Here is a 23,161-nt window from a genome sequence, read left to right as displayed (position 1 = left end):
CTAATTTGATCCTATTTGTGGAACTTTGCATATATTTAGCAGAGGAAAACGTGGTCTCCCGCTCTATTGTTTGTCTGACTACTTTTAATAAGGCGAATTCACCTAAACTCTGTTCTAGGGTGTGAACACAGTTGACTTGCACTGAAAATACTCAGTTTGACTTTTAAATAGCTAAAGTGGTAACAGGTGGGGAGAGGGCTAGCCCAAATTGAGTGGATGTGGAACTGTGGAATTTGAGTCAAGAGAAGGCCCAACTTTTTTAAAAAAAGAGCGGGGCTAAATAACTTGGGGCACAATAGTATGTCTATTTTGTAGGCTTCCCTCTTCCCCAGGGCAACTGGAGCCCAAAAAGTGGGTGAGAAAGCCATTCCAGGGCAGCCAGCACTTCCAGAAGTTTAAGGTCAGGATGCCGGAGCGCTGGGGAATGCCGATGTGCCGGACAGGCTGTGCCTGGGCAGTGGCAGCTGGAGGCACTACCCGGCCGCCGCGGTGCGAACAGCCGGCACTGTGGGGCGGGGACCTAGGGGCGGGTCAACAAAGGTCGGGCGATTGTGTCGGGAAGCAAATCCGACGTAGACGGCGGCGGGCGGAGCTCAAGGCCAGTGATGCAGGGTGCGCAGCGATCCCACCTGGAGAGTCGGGGCGGCACGTTGAGACCCCAGGGGTGAGGGGCGGGGGATCCAAATCCCCGCCCTGTTTTCCCCTCCCCTTTCCCCGCCTCCTTCTCGCCCCTCCCCCCTCCTCCCCTCTGGTTGGAAAGTTTCTAGAATCTCTTCCCAGCGGCCTTTGCGGTTCCAACATGGCGGAGCTGACGGTGGAGGTTCGCGGCTCCAACGGGGCTTTCTACAAGGTACTGACGGTTTTGTCACTTTGTCTAGTGTTCTGGGGGCTGGAGCGCGTTTGAGGGAAGGTTGGTGGTCCCAGAAAATGAGGTTTGGGTTGGAAAGGAGGCCAGGCCAAAGCTCGAGGCCGCTGAATTCCTTGCTTCTCCCCCCTCCACCCGCGGTTTAACGGTCTCGGGGGCCGGGGCTCCGTTATGTTTTGAAACAACACGTCGGACGCCTCTTGCATTTTCCTAGTTATGAACCTTCTTGGTTGCTAGTACGGTTCTTGGCGGGCCGGTGGGAAGCAGCTGAGTGGCTGCTGGGCGGCGGGAGCTCCCTCGGAGCAGGCCGGAGCTCTGGGAGGTGGGGGAGTCGTGAAAGGAGGCGGTGGGATTGTGTGGTCACACCCGCTCCCCCGCCTCTCGAACTGGGCCGGGCGGGAGCTCCTCAGCCCGCTCCCCCGACCCTTCCCCACCCCCTGGGGCGGGTGTATCGCGGAATCTTTGGAATTCACCCTTGTATTTGAGTTTTGGGCCAACAAATCTTTAGTGCCTGAGGAGAATGAGGGTACCGGATTGAGGCTTAGGATCGAAGACAGAAAAGCAGAAAACCTTGAATTGTGGCGGGTTGGAATATTTTTGCGGCCTGGGAAATTGGGCGGCGCCTTAGCCCCTCTATTACGGAAGAAAAGGAGAGTTGTGTGCTTTAAAGTAAGATTTAAAATGCGAAATGGATCAGGGAGATAGGTGGAGAGGTGACTAATTTCTTTATATCACTGCCCCTGTTTTTGGAGGGAGGTATTGTTTTGTTTTGTTTTTCCCCCACGAGGTTTTTTTGTTTGTTTGCTTGGGGAGGAAGGGCATGCATTACTATGGAATCGGGGCTGAAAAACGTAAGAGGAATAGAGTAGAGGAATTTGGTGGGGCATTCAGCGTTCACATATCTGAAAATGAAATCCTAATAGTTTAATTTTTGCTGCTACGGCATTCTTTTCTCCTTATTTTCCCGAAATATGTCAGGCTGTTACAAGATCAATACAGAACCTCCCCAGCTGTTGTCTGTCAGTCAATCTCACTAAGCCAGCATCTCAAATGTTTGAGAGTCTTGGCTATTTTTACGAAGGGCCTTCTTCTAATACATGAGTATTGTGCGTATGCAAAATGAATCCTCACAGGTTTTCATTTCAGCGTACCTTTTATCCTTTGGGTTTTTATTTTATTTGGCCATGGTTTTCTATTTTCAGGGTTTTGTTTTTCCTTTCTTAGTTTACTGATTAGCTCTGTGGATTTGGTTTAACTGTCACGTGGTACTAGCATAATGGGGAATCACAGCGTATAAAGGATCCCCCTAAGCTTTTTGCAAGTTTAAATCTCCTTAGGTGGTAAACTTAAAGTAGGAGCAGTGCCTGTTGGAAATGAGACGTTGTGTTAATGCGTGAGTAGTTACATTAACGTTCTTGGTTTAAGACTTGATGTCAGACCAATGACCTAGGTGAAATTTGAGTACATATTTAATTGACTTGTTGTTATTGAAACCTGGTGGTTGCTTTCCCTGGACGACTGAAGATACAGTTCTCTGGGTAAGACGGCGCAAAGACAGGACTTAACCATGTTTTTCCTATCAAGTGTAGATAAGTCGTTTTGCATCACCCCCCACCCCTTTCCCTAAAAGTTTTAGATTCTCACTTTTTGGCTATATAGTTCTGGTGTAAGGGAGATATGCATGTTTTCTTGCACATTGGAAAAAATAAAGTGATTATTTTGCTTTAATTCATGGTTCTGCATCATGCATGTGGTAGATAACTATCTTTAGCAAAGTATATTTGTCAATAGCCTGCTATACAAGACGTTTTTTCCTTTTTTTTAATAAGATGAAGGTAATTTGTTTTAGTAAAGATTGTTTGCAGTCTTTGGTTTCTCACGGTATTTTTTTTTTCCAGTCAATTCACAATGAATCAAATGTCCCCATTTTGGAACTCTGAAGTATTTATTATTGATCTCTATACGTACTCTACAGTCTACTGCTTGTTTCTACTTAGACTTTGACTCCATTACTCATTTTGCCTCACAAAGTGAGTTGGTACTTTGGCAAAGGTTGGAAAGGACACTAGCCACATGTGTGTGCACTGAAATCATGTACGCTTGAACATTTGGAATTTTATGTCCAGCCATAATCCACTTGCACATGCACTTTGTGGAAACTCTGATCTTCAGAACTCTGGAAGAAAGAGAATGGAGAAGTGGAAAAGAGTCCTGGATTTGAAGTAAACAGATGAGAATTCTAGGTCTGTACTTCACCTTATCATAATCTAACAATGGACCCCTGAACAAATCTCTCTAACATGAGGGCCTTGAAGTAGTTCGGTGATCCCCAGTATTTTTTTATCCTATTAAACTGCTGATTTGAAAAACATTGGCTTATTGCACAGAAATTCATTGCTTTTTAATCATTAGAATGTAAAAGTTGAGGTTAATTTACATACAGTAAAATAAACCTTTTTTGGTGTATGGTTATGAATCTTGATAAATGCTGACAGTTATCAAGATTAACTGTCACCTTAATTGTGGTGGTGTCAGCATTTATCAAGATTCATAGCCCCCAAATTTCCGTCATGCCCTTTTCAGTCAACCATTCCTCAACCCCAGCTTCTAGAGTGTTTTCTGTCCCCATAGTTTTCCTTATTCAGAACACTACATATGTAGAATTATACAATATATTGTGTAGTGTTTTGAGTCCGGCTTCCATTTAGCATAGAAGCAATTTAATTTTAGTTTTTTTCCAATTTAGAAGATAATGCATGGTCACTGAGGGAATTTTGGAACTCAGCAAAAACTAGAAGTTGCCTTGAGATGAGAGCTGTTAACATTTTGTGTATTTGTTTTTTTGTGGTGTTTTTCAATGTACAGGTGATTTGAATTTCCCTCTTTTCCCCTCCTCTTACCCCCATATAGGCAGAAGACACACATTTGGCTATAAGCGTGAATTGCCATTGATGAGTTTCAAAGTCAGTTATACCTTGAGGCAGTGCTCTGTAGACTTTGATTAAAGTTTTTCTAGTAGAACTGAAACTTCATTTCACAAATTAATTGGAACCAATGAAACGCTGAAGATCTGAATATTTTACCTAAAATTAGGGTAGCCTTTAAAAAATAGTATGTACACAAATGATGGCATGCTAAATACATTGTTCTGCATTTAACAGTGGCTCTATAGTTAAAGAGATTAAAAACTTGATTTGTGCATGTTCGCAGCCCTATAAATCTATGGGGATGAGAGGGAATGGGAAGATGTTAATTAAGCATTTGATGGTGGGCTATGCTGTTATATAAAATAACATTATAGCTTTTGTACTTTTGTACTTCTCATACCTAGAGTAGCATCTTAGGTTTTATACTACCGGACATTTCAGGTGTCTTGAAAAATAAAGTTTTATTGAGGTAGAACGTATATTCTATAAAACTAACCTTTTTTAAGTGTACAGTTGAATGACAGTGTATTTACAGAGTTATGTAACCACCACCACAGTCTTCCTTCAGAACATTCCATTACCCCAAAGAAACCTCCGACTCATTTGCATCATTAAAGTGCTTTTTTTTTTTTTTTTTTTTTTTTGAGATGGAGTCTCGCTCTGTCGCCCAGGCTGGAGTGCAGTGGCTGGATCTCAGCTCACTGCAAGCTCCGCCTCCCGGGTTTACGCCATTCTCTCGCCTCAGCCTCCCGAGTAGCTGGGACTACAGGCGCCCGCCATCTCGCCCGGCTAATTTTTTGTATATATATTTTTTTTTAGTAGAGACGGGGTTTCACCGTGTTAGCCAGGATGGTCTCGATCTCCTGACCTCGTGATCCGCCCGTCTCGGCCTCCCAAAGTGCTGGGATTACAGGCTTGAGCCACCGCGCCCGGCCTAAAGTGCTTTTTAACTGTTGTATAAATATATATTAATCTTTGTAATAGCATTGCAATTTGTATGACCTTGGGCTGAGTATAATTTTATTTTATTTTTATTTTTTGAGACAGAATCTTGCTCTTTTGCCCAGGTGGGAGTGGAGTGGTACGATCTCGGCTCACTGCAACCTCCACCTCCCAGGTTCAAGTGATTCTCCTGCCTCAGCCTCCCGAGTAGCTGGGACTACCGGCATGCGCTACCACGGATGGCTAATTTTTGTAATTTTAGTAGAGACGGGGTTTTTCTGTGTTGGCCAGGCTGGCCCCAAACTCCTGACCTCAAGTTATCCGCCCTCCTTGGCCTCCCGAAGTGCTGGGATTACAGGTGTGAGCCACCGCGCTCAACCCTGAGTATAATTTTAAATAGAAGTTGAAAGTAAGTCACTCAGTTTCTGGCTCATAGGAAAATTTCCATGGTGTTCCAAGGGAACCTGTAATCTCTTAAGATTTCAATCACTTTCTACAGAAGGTAGAGTTCTTTTTTTTTTTTTTTCTTGAGACAGCGTCTTGCTCTGTCGCCAGGTTGGAGTGCAGTGGCTCAATCTAGGCTTGCTGCAACCTCTGACTCACTGATTCAAGTGATTCTCCTGCCTCAGCCTCCTAAATAGCTAGCTGGTATTACAGGCATGCGCCACCACGCCCAACTAATTTTTTGTATTTTTAGTAGAGACGGGGTTTCACCATGTTGGCCAGGATGGTCTCGATCTCCTGACCTCGTGATCCGTCCACCTCGGCCTCCCAAGGTGCTGGGAATACAGGCGTGAGCCACCGCGCCTGGCCAGAGTAAATTACTTTTAGAGCTCTGTCTGCTTTAACTATGTAACTGACTACAAAACAAATCTCAAAGTACTATAATATGTCTGTAATTCCCTATTTAGCTTGATTTAATATTAATTGAAATTCAAATGTAATCTAAATTATACAGTAGGTATATTAATAATGGTGATGACCAATAGAATTATAGTAAAGAAGTTGTGTTCAGAGAGTATACTGACTTTTCAAGGTTAGTACAGAATCTTGTTAGTTGGTTTCATTGTGGAGATTTGTAATTGAAAAAACTAATTGTCTTAATATTAGGGCACCCTGTTAATTTAAACATACATAGTTCCAGATACTTCAAAATGGTTGTTTTGCATATGTAAGAAGATAATTTTCATTAAAATGCTAAGGAATGAAGATTTATCTGAAAGTCAAAATAAATGATCACAGCAACTTTTATTTTCATTCACAGATAGTTGCAAAACATGCAGGGGAAGGAAGGCTGGGATTTTCTACTCTATCTTGCTGATGATGATCACAGTTATTAAAAAGTCAACTTAGGCCAGTGACTCACGCCTGTAATCCCAGCACTTTGTGGGACCGAGGTGGGTGGATCACGAGGTCAGGAGTTCGAGACCAGCCTGACTAACATAGAGAAACCCCGTTTCTGCTAAAAAATACGAAAATTAGCCGTGTGTGGTGGCACACACCTGTAGTCCTAGCTACTTGGGAGACTGAGGCGGGAGAATCGCTTGAACCTGGGCGGCAGAGGTTGCAGTGAGCTGAGAGCACGCCATTGCACTCCAGCCTAGGTGACAGAGTGAGACTCTGTCTCCAAAAAAAAAAAAGGCAATTTAAATGCATATTTTTCTTGTAAAGTTTTGTATTTTGTATTAAAAGAGCAACACATAATTACGAAAAATATGAAAGCAGAAAAGCACATCTTATCTTTTTTTTTTTTGAAGGAAAAAAAATTTATTAGGTCCAGTAATCAAAGATGACTTGATAGAATTATGATTACATGCAGAATGGGATGGTTAGAAATGAAATCAATCTATTTAGGTCCAGCCTAAGGTTCTGACAGCCAATGAGTAGACACAATCAGAGTAGTAGTATTCCTAAGAAACCAGGAATAATCTCCAATGAAGCACATCCTATCTATCTGGAGATATATTGTCAAGTTCCTGGCTTTAAATAATTCCAGAAATTTTCCATATTTTTACTTTTATGTACCTGTGTATTTTCTATGTCAGGTATTTGTGTGCCTTCTGTAAGATAATAGTTTAAGATGAGAGCCTGTTCTTTACTAGATTATGTATTAAGCTTCTATATTTCCTGGTTTTCTTCTCCCAAGGACTCTGTGAGGTTGGTTTTTTAATTTTTATTTTTTAGTAGAGATGGGGTCTCGCTATTTTGATCAGGTTGGTCTCAAATTCCTGGTCTCAAGCAATACTCCCGTCTGGGCTTCCCAGAGTGCTGGGATTACAGGCATGAACCACCAAGTCTGGCCAGCATTAGGGAGTTTTCAGAGTAAGTTTTAGGATAGGGAGCTTACATTTTCATTAGGAGGAAAAGGGCAGACACTTTGCTGGATTGTAACTCTGAGTAAGTTCTCTATCACAGTGTTAAGATTGTCAAATTAACTTTTTTGTAGTGGGAAGAGCAATATGCATTCACTCCATGATTGATCCCTAATTCTTGTAATAGCTTTTAACTGGCAGGATCATCCAGGTAAACACCTTGGTTTTCTCATATGCAGTGTGAAGCATTTGTATTTCCTTTTACCTATTTATAAGTTGTGAAATCTTTGCTAGTTTCTGTTAATGGCAGTCCCTTCTACCTTTAGCAAGTGTAACTAATTTTCATTGAGTACTCGGACTACTTACCAGACTTCCTAGGTACCTTACCCGAATTTCCCATTTAATCCTGTCAACCACAGTGAAGTAGATAACGCCACCATTTGAGAATACTGAGGCTAAGTGAATCCAGGTCTGTAAAATTAGATGCTGATTCAAGATTCAGACTATGAAGTTTGACTCCAGAGAACAAATTTCTTTAACCATTATGATACAGTATTTTTTAAAGTATAAATATGTTTCACCACATTATTACTAATTTTGAATTATTACTAATTGAGGAGAATTGTGAGGAATAAATTGGGAGGTTCTCAGAGAAATGATTTGAGCTATGCCTTTGCTTCAGACAAATCTGCTCTTTCTAATATGGTAGCCACCAGCCACAGAGCTGAAATGTACTAGTCTGAATTGAGATATGCTTTAAATGTAAAGTACAAATTGGGTTTCAAAGCCTTAGCGTTAAGAATGTGAAACACCTCAGGAGTTTTTTTTTTGAGCCAGAGTCTCTCTCTGTTGCCCAGGCTGGAGTGCAGTGGCACTATCTCAGGTCATTGCAACTTCCGCCTCCCAGGTTCAAGTGATTCTCATGCCTCAGCCTCCTGAGTAGCTGCGATTACAGCTGTGTGCCACCACGCCCAGGCAATTTTTGTATTTTTAGTAGAGACGGGTTTTCACCATGTTGGCCAGGCTGGTTTTGAACTCCTGACCTCAAATGATCCACCTGCCTCAGCCTCCCAAAGTGCTGGGATTACAGGCGTGAGCCACTGTGCCGGGCCAATAATTTTTTACATTGATTACATGTTGGGTAATATTTTAGGTATATTAGGTTAAATAATATTGAAATTAATATTACCTATTTCTTTTCATGCATTTTATTTTGAGATGGAGTCTTGCTCTGTTGCCCAGACTGGAGTGCAGTGGCACGATCTCAGCTCACTGCAACCTCTGCCTCCCAGGTTCAAGCAATTCTCCCACCTCAGCCTCCTTGAATAGCTGGGACTAAAGGTGCCCACCACCACACCCAGCTGATTTTTGTATTTTTAGTAGAGATGGGGTTTCACCATATTGGCCAGGCTGGTCCCAAACTCCTGACCTTGTGATCCTCCTGCCTCAGCCTTCCAAAGTGCTGGGATTACAGGCATGAGCCACTACCTCCTTCTTTTAATCAAGATAGTTTATGCTATCAGTGTATTTAACTTGTCTGCCATTCTCTATCTTCACCGTTTTTCTTGCTATTTTGGGAGGATGAACAGAGGTCTCCGTTAGTAAAATAGCTGGTGAAGTTTATTATTGTTGGCAAAGGGATGCGCTCTCGTGTTGAGATTTCTTCAGGATCAGGAGCCTCAGAGGCTCCTGAATTCCTTTCTTAATCTACATAATTAATCATAGATGGCTGTTTTTGGTTCCCTTTTCATATAACCTTTTTGTTTTTACAGTTTTTCAGGTTATTTTCAAATCTTAAATTTTGTTGATACATGTACTTAGTTCATAGTAAGCCCTCGGTATATATTTGTTGAATGATGTGTAATCTTAGTAACTGCTAACTTCATCATTTCTGATTTTGGTTCAAACTGAACTTAAATGATTTTTTTAAAGAAGTTATGTTTTGATCTTGGTCAAGTTCAGATACTGTCACAAAACTTGATGCATACATAGAGGGAACAGTATAGAACTTAAACTCTGCAACAAAAAAGTCAGAATTTTTTTTTTTTTGAGTCTAGCTCTGTCGCTCAGGTTGGAGTGCAGTGGCACTCTGCCTCTTAGGTTCAAGCGATTCTCGTGCCTCAGTAATTATCATAGCTGAGATTACAGCCATGTACCACCAGGCCTGGCTAATTTTGTGTTTTTAGTAGAGATGGGGATTTGCCATGTTGACTAGGCTGACCTTGAGCTCCTGATCTCAGGTGATCTGCCTGCCTCAGCCTCCCAAAATGCTAGGATTACAAGTATGAGCCACCATACCCGGCCCAGAATAGTTTTGGGTGGCTATTTGGAACCATTAACTCGTTCCATTTCAAAGAGAACTGTTAGATGTTACATACAAATGGGTGAACCTGACAAGCTGAGAACATTACTGGTAGGTAAGCAGTAGTAGTAGACACTTGTGTATTCTTAAAGAAATCTTCACATCCTCAGTTGTCCTTTTTTTTCCCCCCAAATTCAGAACAGTTACGTGCTCAATACTAATGAATGCTGAATGCTTGCCTTGAATAATTTTTTTTTCTTATTAGAGCTTACTCCATAATTGGCTGGGTGTGGTGGCTCTTGCCTGTAATCCCAGCACTTTGGGAGGTGAGGCGGGTGGATCACTTGAGGTCAGGAGTTCGAGACCAGCCTGGCCAACATGGTGAAACCATCTCCACTAAAAACACAAAAATTAGTGGGGCATGGTGGCTGGTGCCTGTAATCTCAGCTACTCTGGAGGCTGAGGCAGGAGAATCCCTTGAACCTAGGGTGGCGGTGTGTGCGGAGGTTGCAGCGAGCTGAGATCGCGCCACTGCACTCCAGCCTGGGCAACAGAGTGAAACTCCATCTCAAAAAAGGAAATTAAAAAAACCAACTTGCTCCATAGTGATGCAATAATTAATGTATAATGTAATTGGTAAATTTGCAGACTTTTTAAATTTGAGGAACAAGTATCTAGTGATTTAAAATAATTTTATTTTGTAGATTCAGTTGTGTAGATCTTTTTAAAAAATATATTATTTGAAGTTAAGACTTTTTTGATTATAGTAACAGCCTTGACTGTTTGGTACTTGTTGGAATCAAATTACAACTTAGATCTTGTACGTGTTGTAAGCATCTTACAAGTTTATTACACAAAATGTAGATTTGAGATCCCTAGAGAAGGAAAAGTTAGAAGTGGGGAGTGGTGATGCACATATGTGCTGTACTGAAAATGTGTTGGCTGACAATAAGGTATATTCTGACTCTTAAAAGTATACGTTTGCATATACATGTATATAATTTTATACACATAAGTATGATATAAAAACTTAGTCTATTGTGTTCTTATTTTTTTTCCCTTGGTTGCTCTTCACCACCTGGGTCTCTCACCTCCGCCTCCATATTAGGTAACCCTTGTTTGTAGCAAGTATACATGGTTCCATGTATTTCACCATGCTCGTAGAATTGTGTATAGGTACGCATTCAGTTACAAATGTAGGGTTTTTCAGTATTACTGTATTAAAATGTAGGGTTTTTCCAGTATTACTGTATAAAAATAGGATCATCCACATCTCAACTATTTTCATGCGGAGTGTAATTTATTTTTTAAGGTTATATAATCATAAGAATATCTTAAATTCAGCCATTCCCCAGTTAATAGACATGTACTTTGTTTTTGGTTTTTTGTCGCTCCACATAACTATTTCCATTGGATAGATATCAAAGAATGGGATAGCTTGGGTGAAAGGGAACCTTTAAAAAAACAAAAAACTAGTAAATGTTAAAAGGTTACTTTCCAAAAAGGCTTCTGATGCTTCCTGTTTTCTCTATCAATAATAAATGGCAGCTCTTTTTCTTTGTATCTCTGCCAGAAATTGGTTTAATGATCTTTAATTTTTGCCAGTCTGTTGGATGCAAAGGGATATCTCTTTGGAACTGGATCCCGGTTGTGAATTTTAATGTTTGTTTGCCATTTGAACTTGTTCTTTTAAGACTTGCCTTTATTTGCCATTTGATTTTGTTTTTCTAAGAATTGCCTGTCTTCCATCCTGGCTAACATGGTGAAACCCCATCTCTACTAAAAATACAAAAAATCCCAGCTACTTGGGAGGCTGAGGCAGGAGAATGGCACGAACCCGGGAGGCGGAGCTTGCAGTGAGCCGAGATCGCCGTGCCACTGCACTCTAGCCTGGGCGACAGAGTGAGACTCCGCCTCAAAAAAAAAAAAAAAAAAAAAAAAAGAATTGCCTGTCTTGCCCATTTTTCCGTTGGGATGTCTTTTGTCAGTTTTGGAAATCTTTTTGTATTATGGATATTAAGAGTGATCTAATGTAAGAGTATCCCCTCTCTCACCTATTTATTTAAATTATTAATTTTGAGATAGGATCTCAAAATAAATAATACTGTGTCACCCAGGCTGCAGTGCAGTGGTGGGATCATGGCTCGTTGCAGTCTTGATGTCCCAGGTTCAAGCGGGCCTTCTGCCTCAGCCTCCATAGTATCTGAGACTACAGACATGTGCCACTATGCCCAGCTAATTTTTTGAAAAAGTTTTCTGTAGAGATGGGGTCTTGTTATGTTGCCCAGCCTGGCCTCCAACTCCTAGACTCAAGTGATCTTCCTGCCTCGGCCTCCCAAAGTTCTGGGATTACAGGCGTGAGCCACACTGTTCCTCCCTCCCCGTCCTTTTGACTTCTTTTCTTGTGTTGCTGGTCATAGTGAACTTGTAGTTTTTAACATAATTTTTTTTTTCCATTAAGGACTGGGTTTCCAGTCCTGGTTAAGACAGTCTGTGCCCAGATTATACATATAATTTCTTAGGTTATTTAGGAGTTTTATTTTTACATTTAAATAGTACGTTAATATTTTTGCATGTTTATATGGATAGGCAGTTATGCTAGTGCCATGTATTAATCATCTCTGTTTGAAAGTTGTTTTTCTTGCTTGTGTGGGAGTTAGGTACTTTCTCTCCTTAGCCGAATCTCCCTTACGTCTAGGATTGGGATGAGAGGATGCTACTCAGCATCCTGGAGTGCTGGATCCCATTCCAGATTGATAGACCCTCCTAAGAATTACTCCAAAGAGTCTGGAGTGTTCTGGGAATACCATACAGAGATCTTGAGAAGGGAACATTGGGATTTGCTTTTTGGCAAATAAGGCCAGTTAGGGATCTTATTTTCCTTACATTACTGTCTTGGATCCTCTCTTTTTATACCTGGGACACAGTAAGTAGTGGGATCTGAGACCTTACAGGGAAACCACTGTATTGTAGTGCCTTCATTTAGTGAGGCTTTTTTTTTTTTTTTTTAAACCTTGCCCTGATAGGGAGCCCTTTATATAATCTGTTAACTATGTAGACAGTCCAGAACTTTATTATGAATCCTTTAAATTACTTGTCATAAAAGCTCCAGGAAGATTTACCATGGTAGTTGTGGGGAGGGAGTAGCTTTAAGTACTCCTAGCACATCTTTGAGTGTCAGGGAGTACCCCATTTTAAGAATCTTCACCTCTTTTGTTTTGCAAATAGAGAAATTGTTGTTTTGGGGTACCCGGTCTGTCTATCTGTCTCCCTATGTTGCCCATGCTGGCCTCGAACTACTAGGCTCAAGTGATCTTCCCGCCTCAGTCCCCTGAGTAGGTTGGGATTACAGACCCTTGGGCATCCTTGAGAACTTTAAAGTTGCCTAGATAATGATGATCACCCAGATCTGGGAGGCAAGAAGTCAGATTTTTGCAGCTTGAGTTTCTTTTTTTTTCAGAGTCTTGCTCTGTCCTCCAGGCTGGAGTACAGTGGCGGGGTCTTGGCTCACTGAAACCTCTGCCTCTCGGGTTCAAGCGATTCTCCTGCCTCAGGCTCCCAGGTAGCTGGGACTACAGGTGTGTACCACCACGCTCAGCTAATTTTTGTATTTTTAGTAGAGATAGGGTTTTGCCATGTTGGCCTCGAACTCCTGACCTCAGGTGATCTGCCTGCCTCGACCTCCCAAAGTGCTGGGATTACAGGTGTGAGCTATCATGCCCAACCTTCAGCCTGAATTTCTTATCTGAACTATAAAGCACAGAAACACAGTTTCTCAGTTCTACCGGTGATGGCACATAGGTAGTAGTACCATTCTAGATGTATGTGAGAGAAGTTAATTCATTACACACAGTGGATGCCTTACTGCATTGGGCTGTACTCTCGTAGAATTCTGGTTAAAAAAGATTGTTTGCTATGTTGTTTTCTCTTTCATTTTGAAAATCCTGTTAAATGGATCATGCAGTGTAGGGTGCAGAGCAGGACTGGACGTGTTGATTTTAGGGGTCAGTAAACTATGGGTGGAGATGTCTGAATAGTTGGAAGTTGGGTTTCGAATCAACAGAATAGATTGTTTTTCCATATGTAGATTTGGGAAATCAGTGGAAGATCAACTAATTTTTGTACTTTTAGTAGAGATGGGGTTTCACCATGTTGGCCAGGTTGGTCTCAAACTCCTGACCTCAGGTGATCTACCTGCCTCAGCCTCCCAAAGTGCTGGGATTACAGGCGTGAGCCACCTGCCTGGCCTCAATGCAATTTCATTATACATAAAACAGCATCAGTTGTCAGAGGCGCTGTACCATGAAGAAAGAAGAAATGTGCCAATTAATCTGAACAATGGTTATCTTTGTTTTTTAATATTCTTACGTAGTTATTGAAAGATATCCTTCAAACAGTCCCATACATAAAATGGGAAGTTAAAGCAAAAGAAATTCATTAAAATATATTCGTATTCAGATATCTGCGTTTCTTCTCAAAATATCTTCCTCAGTGCCATGGAGAGTATTGGTGTTGTCAGCGTACTTTAAAAGTGCTCTCCTGGCTGGGCATGGTGGCTCACACCTGTAATCCCAGCACTTTGGGGGCCGAGGTGGGTGGATCACGAGGTCAGGAGTTCGAGACCAGCCTGGCTAATGTGGTGAAACCCTATCTCTACTAAAAATAAAAAAATTAGCTGGGCGTGGTGGCACGTGCCTCTAGTCCCAGCTACTCGGGAGGCTGAGGCTGAGGCAGAAGAATCGCTTGAACTGGGAGGTGGAGGTTGCAGTGAACCGAGATCAGGCCACTGCACTCCAGCCTGGGCGACAGAGCGAGACTCCGTCTCAAAAAAAAAAAAGTGCTCTTCTCTGTTGTCTCCAGGATTTTCTTCCAATAATTTTTACTCATTTTGTGAGCTTTGATCCTGGTGCTTTCTAGATTTTTTCAGAAGGTGTCAACAGACAAACATCTGATAAGAAACCACAATCATTCCTACAGTGGTTCATTGTTGGTTTGCTGAGTGAAATGCTAAGGGGTTACCATCAGGTGCCACAGAAAATCGCAGGCAAACCAAGTTTGAGTACTAAAGAGTGACATTTATATTCTGACTGACATGTGTCATTTGACATGTGTCTATCAGCTATTCCAAGATGCCATCCATTTTAAGAAGCATCCTGATTTCAGAGATGTTAGATCAGTCAAATTGATGGGCTGGAAAGGTAGACTGGGGCCAGAGTATGAATCAATAAATAAACTGATAATTGATCAAGGGATAACAAGTGATAATAAAATCCATTGTGGCAGTTCTTGGGGGGGGGCGGGAAACGAGGTGCTGAATTTTGCTTGAATTACATTAGTAACTTTTTCTCATGGGCTGTATATTTTGTAATCAAATTTATCCACAGCAGTAATATTTAACTGATGTAGTTGGGGCAGGTGGAGAGTTAACCTAGTCAGAGGAAAGACCCTTCACCATCTAACGAACAGCTCAGTGTCTCTGATAAAGAAGGATTTATTTTAATCAGTTTATCTTTAGAAATATAGTAAGTACTTTACCACAAGTTTGCATCAGGAATTAAGCCATGAACTGCACTTTTTTCTTTTCTTTTTTTTTTTTTTGAGACGGAGTCTCGCTCTGTCGCCCGGACTGGAGTGCAGTGGCCGGATCTCAGCTCACTGCAAGCTCCGCCTCCCGGGTTCACGCCATTCTCCTGCCTCAGCCTCCCGAATAGCTGGGACTACAGGTGCCTGCCACCTCGCCCGGCTAGTTTTTTGTATTTTTTAGTAGAGACGGGGTTTCACCGTGTTAGCCAGGATGGTCTCGATCTCCTGACCTCGTGATCCGCCCGTCTCGGCCTCCCAAAGTGCTGGGATTACAGGGTTGAGCCACTGCGCCCGGCCACTTTTTTCTTTTTTTAACACATTTGAGAAGGCATAAAAAATGTAAAGTTACTTCTGACTGTTGTGCCAAATCTAGAGAGAAAAATAAAATGTTTAAATTTCATGCCAGCGATTCCTGAGAATTAAAAAGAAAAACAGTAGTCTTAAAGCTGGAGTGACAAACTATGTAAGAATACTTGATCAAGTTTGAGGGAAGCAGTAATGTGAGTCTGATACTTTCTTTTGCTTACTTAAGAGAATAAATGTGAACTAGAGGTGTGATTCCTTCCTGACAGGAATTTACCATGAAAATTTTAATAGGCTGGAATCTTGAGATTGGAGTCATTAAAAAGTTGGGTTAAGCCAAGGATAGTTACTAACCTCTATTTAGGAGGATTGTACTGTATGGTTTTTTTTGTTTGTTTGTTTTTGGCTGGCTGTTCTTTTGTTGTCATTAAAAAAGAAAAAAGGCAGTTTGTTTTGCAATCAGAAAACTCTTCTAAGAAGAATTTTGAAATACGAGAGTTACACTTTTAGGGTGTAAATCTTGGATTTTTTGGTTCTGCACTTCCATTTTAAAACTTCGGATTCAGGCTGCGCTCTTTCTGATTACATTTGGTAGTCTGCCAAATATTAAGGTTTTAACGTTTCCATTTACTCCTTTATAAGGTTTCTGTTTACTCCTTTATAAGGAATGTAAATTTAGTGTTGTAATAAATTGCAGGGGTAGGAAGGCATTAGTGGGTCTTAAATCTAAAGTAATAGATGAATTTGTAATTGTAGTTATTTTCCAGTCAAAGTGATTTTTCTAGACTAGGACGGTATATTCTTAATGGGTTTATTAGAAAAGTTCCTGAAGGGACATCTCTACAGATTTCTAAGCCATAACTCAATCAGGGTACCTGATCTATTGATCGGTATTTTAAACATTAAAATTTTCTTTCAGCTCGAATCTAGGGTTTGGACAAGATAATTGCCTTACCAGTTGTGAGTTAGTTTTTGATACTTTGGGAACCTTGCCTTAAATATCTTTTTATGATAGGTGCCTTAGTTCCCCTGATTAACCTTACTACCAGACTCAATCTTGTAGAGTTTAAAACTATATGAACTGGCAAAAGGATTTCATCGTTTGGTTCATAGTAATTTAGTGAAAAGAGCCCAAGACAGATGAGGTTTTAAATTTGTATTTTTAACCTAGGGAGTGAAACTTTGGGGCTATATAAGATGTGTATTGTTTCACCTTTCCTTTCTTTAAAATGAGTGCCCTTATAAAATGAGTGGTTTATAAATGATATTTTGTCTGTCCTCATACAGTGTCAGTAGGTGACTTTTCAACAGTCAGGGGTCCATAATACATCTGTTTAGATTTTTTGCTATATTTGTAATATTAATCTTTTAACTCCTGAAATATATTCATACCATGTTTCTTTCTGTTTAGCCTATAGGATTTTTTTTTCCACAACCGCACCTGTCAAGTTGAGAAACTTTTTGTTTTTCAGCTATATTCCGTTAAGTAAGCAGATATCCTGTGTACGTTTTTCTTTCCACAGGCCATTTAAGCACCCATCTAAAAAACAGTGAGTAGATCTTTACAGTAAGGTAGAATCTACAAGACAAACTGAAGAGAAAAAGTTCAGAACAAATGGTAGCAAATGTTTAACACTTTAAAGGAGATTTGTGTATTATTAAAATTACATTTTTCCCTGTGAATTGTTCATCTAGTTCATGTCCATCGATACCTTTTCTATCAGCTTGTTCTTACTTAGTTGCTTAAGAATATTTGGATTGGGGATTTAACCCTGTTGTATGCTGTTTCACCACCCTTTTCTCCTTTGTATGTGATGCTTTTATATTTTAGCTTCTTGGTAGTATACTTTTATCAAACTTCGTGGCTTTTGGGTTTTGTTTTTTGATTAGAAAGGCCTTCCTTACTGCAAGGTTATAGATAATTGATTCCTGCTTTCTCCTGGAATTGTTATTGATTTTTTTTGAAGTTTGAATGTTTTATCTATTGAATTTTTTTTTTTTTTTTTTTTCTGGTGAAGACATCCATTTCTGTTTTCCCCAAGAATTATTTAAATGTTTCAGTACCATTTTAAAAAGAGTCCATTCCTTTCCCATTTGTAAATTCCTGAATGACTTTAGGCCTACTTTTGGAATCTGTGTTCTTTTCCTTTAAAATATCTTTTCCATCTTCATTATTGTAGTTTTAAAATAATCTCTAAGGTTTGGTAAGTATAGAGTGTTATTGTTCCCTCCCATCCCAGCCCCCCATCCCCACCCCATTTTAGAAGTTTCCTTTTGGAATGCTGTCTTTTTAAAAATTTTTTGAGATAGGCTTATTTTATTAGGTTATCCCCCCCTCCCGGGCCCAACCACATACACACTCTTAATATTTCAGTGGGATCCCATTAAAATTGTAGGTTTATTTTAGGGGCATATTGAAATTTTTGTAATATCAAGGTCCCTAAGAACATGATAGTGTTTTACATTTTGCTAAATTTTGTATTTATATTTATTAGAGCTTCAGACATTTTTGTAAATAGCTTCTTTGCATATTTTTGTTGTTGAGGACACTTGTAGGATTTATTTTTTGGTTGTTGCTGTAAGTAGAATTTTTTTGTATAAAATTTTTATTTTACAGCTGCCTGTTTACATGTAGAAAGCTAGTGGATTGTTAGTTAACTTGCTGCTTAAGTGGATCTTTGACTAGAACCTTTTTTAAAAAAATTGTTTTATACTAGATTGCTTTTGAAATTAGTTCTTCGGATAGTGCTTTTTCACTGCTCAAGGATTCCTTCTACTCCTTCCATCCCTACCTTCATTTTACACTTAATTTATGGCATTTTTTGTTTGTTTTTGAGATGGAGTTTCGTTCTTGTTGCCCAGGCTGGAGTGCAGTGATGCTACCTTGGCTCACTGCAACCTCTGCCTCCCGGGTTCAAGCGATTCTCCTGCCTCAACTTGATCCCAACTAGCTGGGATCACAGTCATGCGCCACCACACCCGGCTAATTTTGTATTTTTAGTAGAGATGAGGTTTCTCCATGTTGGTCAGGCTGGTCTCGAACTCCTGACCTCAGGTGATCCGCCCGCTTTGGCCTCCCAGAGTGCTGAGATTACAGGTGTGAGCCACCGCGCCTGGCCTAATTTATGGTATTTCTGGTTTTTTATTACATGTTGCCTATTTGTTGTTTTGTCAGAGTTATGTGGGCATTTTAAGATTTTTTTTCCCGCTTATCCATAGCAAGCTGTGAACGTTTTAAGATTTTGAATACACTTCAGATGTGTTATATTGCCTAGTTATTCATGATTATCTTATAGTTAAGAGTTTCAAATGTAAACATTGTTGGACTGTGTGAGTGAACAAGACAAGTGACCTTTTAATAAGGATGCCTTGAAATCTTCCGTGTCTGCGTATGTATGGAAAGAAGAAAAAGAAATATCAAAGGCTTTCTTCTGAGAAATACGGGGCCTGAGCCAGGTGGGTGTGAATAGGAAGAGAGACAGTCAAAATCCCCAAAGATTGGGGATTGAGAACAGAAATTATGGAGACTTAAAGGCATAAAGCCCCCTGCCATGTGCAGACAAATGTGGCTGTTACTGGTGTCTCCTGAGTATCAGATTTTGGCAAAGACCCAGCCCTGTCAATTTGGGTCTCTTGAGCAGGCGGGGAGACCTAGCATCATTCTGGTGGCTTGGGGAGTACAAAAATACATTTAAAAGTATTGACTGTGTCCTATCAGGTGGACTAAATTTTAGAGAAATCTGGCCATTAGAAACACGTTTGTCTAGAATTTAGGACTTGGGGATTAGATTTTATGGACTAGGATGTTAGAAGTTGTTCACTGCAGTCCAAATAAATTTTAAGGACTAGGCGTCAGGCCTTAATCTAGTAAATCTTATGGCAGAATGGTACTAGCAATGAGTAGATGCTCAAGGGCTGGGGTGTGGTGGCTTACGCCTGTAATCCCAGCACTTTGGGAAGCCAAGGTGGGCGGATCATGAGGTCAGGAGATGGTGACCATCTTGGCCAACATGGTGAAACCCAGTCTCCGCTAAAAATACAAAAATTAGCTGGGCATGGTGGCATGTGCCTGTAATCCCAGCTACTTGGGAGGCTGAGGCAGGATAATCACTTGAACCAGGGAGTTGGAGGTTGCAGTGAGCTGAAATTGTGCCACTGCACTCCAGCCTGGTGACAGAGTGAGACTCCATCTCAGAAAAAAAAAAGTGCAGAGCTGTGTTTTAAAGTTTGTGAAAAATGTGCACTCAAAGTTGGTACTGATGTTTACGGTGGAAGTGTTTGTGGGAAAGGTAGAAGTGATTTTTAGATAGAAAATAAGGTTTTTATTACAAAGGAGAGTGAGAAAGATTATTATAAAGGTGAGGAAAGAGTGAAATTTTCTAGTGATTTAGAGTTCTGATTTGAACTAATCCACTATGAATTATACAGAAACTAGGAAGATTAATTTGTGAGACTTTTCAAAGTTTGTGAGAGTTTGTTGAACTAGAACATGTTAGTGGAAGTTGAAAATATGGCTGTCTTCTGATGGGAGAGATGCTTTACTAATATTCATAAACATGGAAATTCTCGGTTTCTGAAATTTGTTAAAAAATGGCAAGGGTATAATACAGTTATATTTGCTGGTAATATAACTGTGAATGCGTGGACCAAAGTGATTGTTGAAAGTGAATGTGGGCCAGGTGTGGTGGCCCACGCCTATAATCCCAGCACTTTGGGAGGCCGAGGTGAGTGGATCACCTGAGGTTAGGAGTTCGAGACCAACCTGGCCCACATGGCAAAACTCTGTCTCTACTAAAAATACAAAAAAATTAGCCAGGTGTGGTGGTGTAGTCCCAGCTACTGGGGAGGCTGAAGCAGGAGGATCGCTTGAGCCAGGGAGGTGGAGGTTGCCTTGAGCCAAGATTGCACCACTGCACTCCAGCCTGGGCAACAGAGTGAGACTCTGCGTCAAAAAAACCAAAAAAACAAAAAGTGAATGTGCCCTACTAGAAACTGTCCAGAAAGTCATTATTAGCGTGGTCAGATAATCAAAGCCTGAACTAGAGTGGCAACTCTTAATATTTAAATTTAGGGAGGATTAATTAATAAACATCTCCAGAATTGCAAGGCAGGAGCTACTATAGCTAGCAGTCTTTTTTTTTTTTCCCCTTCTTTGAGATGGAGTTTTGCTCTTGTCACCCAGGCTGGAGTGCAGTGGTGTAACCTCGGCTCACTGCAACCTCTGCCTCCTGGGTTCAAGTGATTCTCCTGCCTCGGCCTCCTGAGTAGCTGGGATTAAAGGTGTCTGCTATCACATCTGGCTAATTTTTGTATTTTTAGAAGAGATGGGGTTTCACCATGTTGGCCGGGCTGGTCTCGAACTCCTGACCTCAGGTGATCTGCCTGCTCCGGCCTCCCAAAGTGCTGGCATTACAGGCGTGAGTCACTACACTGGGCCTACCATAGCAATCTTCAAGAGAAGGGTATCCTTGGTTTTAGGCCCCAGTGAGGATGTTTGTATAGAAATGTCCAATAGCGCACAAATAAATGAAACAACAGGCAGTTGGAGCTGGAGAAGAGGAGTGAACCATTCCCACTGCCAGTTTATATTTTATAGTCTTAATTTGCTTAGAAAAATGTCTGACACAGAGTATGCCCTTAAATATTGTTTTTTTTTGTTTGTTTGTTTCTTTTTTTTTTTTTTTTTGTTTTTTGTTTTTTTGTTTTTTTGTTTTCTGATAAGCCCGTAATCTGTCACCCAGGCTGGAGTGCAGCAGCATCGTCATGGCACAGCAGCATGATCATGGCTCACTGTAACCTCTGCCTCCCAGGCTCAAGTGATCCTCCCGCCTCAGCCTTCCACGTAGCTGGGACCACACACGCCACCAGGCCCGCTTAAGTTTTTTGTATTTTTGGTAGAGATGGGATTTCACTCTTGCCTAGGATGGTCTCAAACTCCTGGGCTCAAGCTGTCTGCCTTTCTTGGTCTTCCAAAGTGCTGGGCTCCCGGGCTTGCTTTGTTTTTTATTACTGTTACCCCTCTTCCATCTACTTTGTAAGTTTCAAAAACAAAAACAAAAAAGAACAAAACATTTTTTGTTGTTGTTGTAAGTTTGCCTTTTCCCTTCATTCTCTTTTTTTGGGTTTATTCCTTCAAATCTCTTTAGTGTTACTTAATGGGCTTTTGGGAAGGAGTGAGATAAACAGATGTGTTTGTTTTTGCCTTGCTTTGACGAGGTATTATACATGTGTTTATATAGCTAGTTTGCTGTGGACATTATGGAGTCATGTGATAAAGATGTTTTAGAAAAGTATTTCCTACGTACCCCATGGTTGAAAGTACGTATAAGCATTTGACTAACATTCAGTAATTTGCGGTTCTGATTCATAGTAATATAAAGTCATTTAATGTTCATTGTAATTATGTAAGTGCCAAGGACTGCTTGCCTGTGGTTACAGAGTGGTGGAATGAGGATTTCAGCAACAGTAATTCTACACCCAAGTCCTTTGCTCTTTCTTCAGTATGTCAGATCTTATGGTTTCTTCCAGCTGTATTAATCAAAGGAAGATAGAGTAAGAAGGCTAATTTTAATATTAATTTTAAGCCTGAAAAATGACCACCAGTTGTTACTGAGAATCTGTATTCATTCCAACATAGTTGTGAACAGTGTACTCACTATAGCCCAATTTTAAGGGAAGGGAAAGAGAAGTATGTAGAAAAAATAAGATTAAGTTAATGGCAAAGATAGTATTCAAAATGTAGTCGTACATTTTACTGAAGGTGGACTATAATACTGATAACATTTATAACAAAATTGAGTTCTTACTTTGTGCCAGGTACTGTGCTAAACATTACTTCATTTAGTTCTCATGATTTTTCATTAGGTGGATGATACTGTGATTAATTTCATTAGTTCAAAACTGTATTCAAGAATATACAAGTGATAGAGTTTGGGTATGAATCCTGGCAACCAGTACTCTAGAGCTTGAACTCTTTGTCACAGTAGTAAATACTGAACTCTTAGTCACAATACTAAATAACTGCCTTGCTGAACTAATACCTGAGATGTTCCAGGGATGTACATTTACTTTTGCTAATTCCCAGGTAGATGACACCAGGTGAAAAATGAGGTTCAGAGAGATTAAGTAACTTAAAAGATCATGTGTCTCGTAAATGGTAGAGATGGAAATCAAACTCAACATCTGCCTAATTCCAAACCTGTGTTCTTTCAGTACTCTCTATTATCTTTGTATCTCTAATACAGCCTTTTAGAGTTATGAAGTGCTTTAATATTGATATACTTTTATAATGTTTTTATGTCTTGCAGGGATTTATCAAAGATGTTCATGAAGACTCCCTTACAGTTGTTTTTGAAAATAAGTAAGTTATTTTTGTTGACGAAGGCCTTAATAGTAGAGATGGCAGTGTCAAACTGTTTGCTTCTGGGGGGTGGGGAGGTTTGGTTGTTTGGTCATAAGTCTAGCTTTGATAACTGTTTATCTGTTTTTCTGTCCATAATTCTCACTTTTTTCGTAACGCTCTTCTTTGCCAGAACATGTATAGATATGAATCAGTTTTCCAGAAATAGATGGCACAAATTAGATGATAATATGCTTAATACTTAAAAGCCCAGAATTTTCAAATGATGTTGTAGAAGGTCTTCCAGTTGACTACTGGTCATCAGAATAAGTGTTAAGCCATCTTTAATTGCCTGAGGGGTATGTAGTCTAAAAATGGGAAAGACAGCATACTGAGCTTGGTTAGAAAGGGCTATAAAAGAGCACTGGGCTGGGTGTGGTGGCTCATGCCTGTAATCCCAGCACTTCGGGAGGCCGAGGTGGGCAGATCACCTGAGGTCGGGAGTTTGAGACAGCCTGGCTAGCATGGTGAAACCTCGTCTCTACTAAAAAATACAAAAAAATTAGCTGGGCATGGTGGCGGGTGCTT

At 40.5% G+C, this 23,161-nt stretch overlaps 1 protein-coding gene across 6 annotated transcripts in view; it reads left to right on the top strand.

Moving 5' to 3' along the window:
- Positions 1-542: 542 nt before the first annotated feature.
- Positions 543-23,161, top strand: part of FXR1 (FMR1 autosomal homolog 1) — a 67,672-nt gene continuing 45,053 nt past the window's right edge. For all 6 annotated transcript variants that reach the window (XM_010352528.2, XM_010352525.2, XM_010352524.2 and 3 more), the window contains exons 1-2: positions 543-850; positions 22,542-22,594. In XM_010352528.2, the coding sequence (XP_010350830.1) occupies positions 800-850; positions 22,542-22,594 (104 nt within the window). In that variant the 5' untranslated portion in view covers positions 543-799. The remainder of the gene's footprint in view (positions 851-22,541; positions 22,595-23,161) is intronic.

This window comes from Rhinopithecus roxellana, chromosome 1 (genome assembly GCF_007565055.1).
Source record: "Rhinopithecus roxellana isolate Shanxi Qingling chromosome 1, ASM756505v1, whole genome shotgun sequence".
In the NCBI taxonomy this organism is placed as follows: Eukaryota; Metazoa; Chordata; class Mammalia; order Primates; family Cercopithecidae; genus Rhinopithecus; species Rhinopithecus roxellana.
Note: the sequence above shows the minus strand (reverse complement) of the source record. Positions and strands in the feature narration are given on the sequence as shown.